This window comes from Geospiza fortis, unplaced genomic scaffold, assembly GCF_000277835.1.
Source record: "Geospiza fortis unplaced genomic scaffold, GeoFor_1.0 scaffold112, whole genome shotgun sequence".
Taxonomy (NCBI): Eukaryota; Metazoa; Chordata; class Aves; order Passeriformes; family Thraupidae; genus Geospiza; species Geospiza fortis.
Window position 1 is genome coordinate 22,291,795 of NW_005054298.1, and position 3,396 is coordinate 22,295,190.

The following is a 3,396-nucleotide window of genomic DNA, read 5'->3' on the forward strand; positions in this document are numbered from 1 at the left end:
CCCCTTCTGCTACCTCCACCCCCAAAATCTGAAAACTTCCTGATTTGTGTTCATCAATAATTAAGAGCCCATCAGCAATACTCAGAGGGAGCTTGCATTGCACTTCTGAGCAGCCAGTTAGTAATATACGGTGGAGAGATCCTCTTTTTCAAATCCCAAGGCTCCAGGCCGTGCAGTGCTAGTATTGCATTTTCAATTAGCTCCTGAGTGAATGCTTGGCATATGTGGAAGTGAGCCGGTACACAATTAGCTTATTGTTCCTTCCAGCTTTCTGCTGAGAGGATCTGAAGGGCTGCTGAAGAGAGGGGAGAGGGGGAAAAAAAAAAAGAAAATAGCCAAGCAGTGGCATCTCTGTGGATGTGGAGTACGGGAGTCGCTGGGCTGGCGCAGATTCCCGGGCTAAGTCGGGAGTTACAGCTGTTCCTGCCGAGCTCCAGCCTGGCCGCGGCGACGGCGCCGGGGCACAGCACAGACCCAGCTCCAGCTCCCGGCTCTTCTCTCCTCGGCCTCAACCTCAGCATCGCCATGGAGCCCAACAGCCCCAAAAAAATACAGTTTGCTGTGCCCCTGTTTCAGAGCCAAATAGACCCTGAGGCAGCTGAGCAGGTAAGGAGGATGAGTTTCCTTCACTGATTCCAGGGAATGGGGCAAGATGTGGGTGAGCACCAGGGATACTTCTGGCCTAAAATCTTTCCTAGCTTATGTTAGTAAAACTGTAGATTAAATACTCTGGAGGTTATAGTGACGTTAATGTACTTAAAGAGGGAGAAGGATATGTCCTCTAGCCAGAATAAGGCTTCCTCACCTTGGGTAGGTTTATTAATGTATATTTGTTGTGCCTTTTCTGTAACTGCACTTCTACCCTAATACTTACATTTCACATAAATACACTCAATGAATACATTCTCAACAAATCAATTCAAGTGTATTATATGTACGTAAAGCAAAGGGTAAAGTTCATAATAGGTACCTAACAGAAATATTGGGAAAACATCTTATTTACCTTTCATTTTAACATGAGAAAATACAATAAATGTTTTGCAGAATAGTCATCATTTCAGTTACTTCCTGTATTTCTCATGATTTTTCACAGTCTTTAAGTCAGTTTTACAGTGTTTTAAATGCCTGAAAAATATATACATGTGGAAATATGCTGTACTTATGTCCTTGTTGGAATAATATGTGTGCTATTTTAAGTTGTAACTCACTCCTAAAAGATACACATAATAATATATAATATATTATATATATACCTCAGTACTGACATCTAAGGAGGAAAGGATACCTATTGCTGTGTACAGATATGTGTAGATGTGCCTAATAAAAGGTCACAGGCAGTCTTGTGAGAAACGGTATAAATCTTAATTAGGTGACCCACTATATTTCTCTCTGTGCAATTTGTCCTCAACATTTGCTTCTATTTGGGTACATCTGATTTTAGATGATACCAGGGGAATATTATAACCTTGAAAGTTCCATACCAGTAGCCATGAAATTATTTGTACCTGGTTTCCTGAACACACTGACGTTGCATCTCTTAAAAGGCAGAGAGCTTTTCCAGAAAATGACGAGTTGGGAGTGACTATTGAATGCGAAATATTAGAAGGGTGCAGAAAAGAATTGTTGTCCGTAGGCACTTCTGAGCTGTGAAGCTGTCCATCCCTTACAGAACAGTTCTGCAATGAATTCAAGCAGAATGTGTTCTGGTGTTTTTCTGCAATCTCTGAGAACCATAGGATTAGGATTTCCTGGAATTCCCATGGCTGTTGAAATGCTGTAGCCTATTTTCTGCCTGGTATTTATGGGCAGTCCTTTTTTTTTGTGTGTGTGTGTGTTGTGAGTTTGATTCCAAGTGCTATACAGTTTCACTGTGGGTGTGTGATGAAATTAAAATAGTAAATTCTACAGTCAGCTACAGTTACACTAATCTAGAATAAACCCATTAACCGTGATGATGTAACTTTCCATTTACACCTCTGAAAGCAAAATTTGAACCTAGCTAAATACAGATGTTGGCTCAGCAAATAGAAAAGAACAAATGCACTGACATTGAGGTTTTGTGTCAGAAGGTTTCTAGCTTAAATGCTCCTGGTCCCTGTCTTAAATTCAATAGAATATCAGGCCTGGAGGCTTTTGTGAAGCAACACAAAGCTTTCAGTGCAAATGTGTGCATTATAAGAGGATATTCCAATACCATGTAGTTCAGCCACTGTTAATGGAACAAAAGTAGTTACCCAGATAAACTCTGAAGAATTGTATACAATTCAGGACTATGTATTGGTATGTAAAATCTGCTATATTGGAAATACTCTTTTTAAGGTCTCAAATACAGGAGTATTTTTAGTTAAAGAACTGTTAGTGTAGTAACACCTCTGACAACAGTTTAGAATCATGAGCTCATTGGAAGGCATACCTGCAACTCTGAAATGCACTTGCAGGATATTATTAATTATTACTTGAGAGAGCTATGGCAGTACTAGGTATTTGCACATGCAAGCTCAGAAACTATGACATCATCTTCCTGATGCAAAGCTAAATGTCAATATTTTAAGATACGAATGATATTTTTCAGCAATACATATCAAAAAAAAAACTGAAGTCAAGATTATTACAAATCCTAAAGGTATTTTGGACAGCTCCCCCCATACCTTTGGTCTCCCTGAACAAGCAGCAGCATGACCCTGGTTGCTGTCAGACCAGACAAGCTGTCAGTAAGACAGTGAAGTGCTGCTGTTCTTTAAATAGTTTCCTTTTTAACTTTGCCTAGTCTATACTCTGGAGGACCCCAGACAGATTTTTTGCTTTGCCTTGTGTGTGTAGCAGCTGATGGGGCCTACTGACTGCCCTTGGTTTCTATCTGTTACAGATCAGGAAAAGAAGACCGACGCCAGCATCACTCGTCATCATGAATGAACACATGCCCCCAGGTGAGTGCTAGCATACCTTCTAAACCACTGAACTTGTATACACAGGACTGGCTGCAAACTGGCTTGATTAACTACATGAGTTTAAAAATCCAGCATTAATTTTTTAGCCCTAAATATCAAACAATGGATCTTAGGACTGTTTGGAGTAAACCCCATGAACACAGGTAACTTCTGGCCTTCAGATAATGTCACTGATTTCACAATTCTATCCTCCATATCAATCTTGGTTATATGTAGAAGGAGAATTAATATGACCCAGATCCAGTTCTTCCATCCACAAGTATTTTATTTCCATGGGTGGAGACCTTGGAGACCCATGAAGTCTGATCTCTGGAGTTACCAGGCTGGGTCCAGCATGAATCCAACCCAAGGAGTTGTTTCTACAAAACAGATTCTCTTCTGGTTTCCTGATAAAACATATAATGTGTTTTTTCATTATTCTTTTTCAACTGTGAATACATTATATTCA

The 3,396-nt window shown here is 40.1% G+C and overlaps 1 protein-coding gene across 1 annotated transcript in view; it reads left to right on the forward strand.

Moving 5' to 3' along the window:
- Nucleotides 1-178: 178 nt before the first annotated feature.
- Nucleotides 179-3,396, forward strand: part of PPP1R1C (protein phosphatase 1 regulatory inhibitor subunit 1C) — a 44,949-nt gene continuing 41,731 nt past the window's right edge. Inside the window, exons 1-2 of the mRNA XM_005415896.3 lie at nt 179-606; nt 2,867-2,927. Of these exons, the coding sequence (XP_005415953.2) occupies nt 358-606; nt 2,867-2,927 (310 nt within the window). The 5' untranslated portion in view covers nt 179-357. The remainder of the gene's footprint in view (nt 607-2,866; nt 2,928-3,396) is intronic.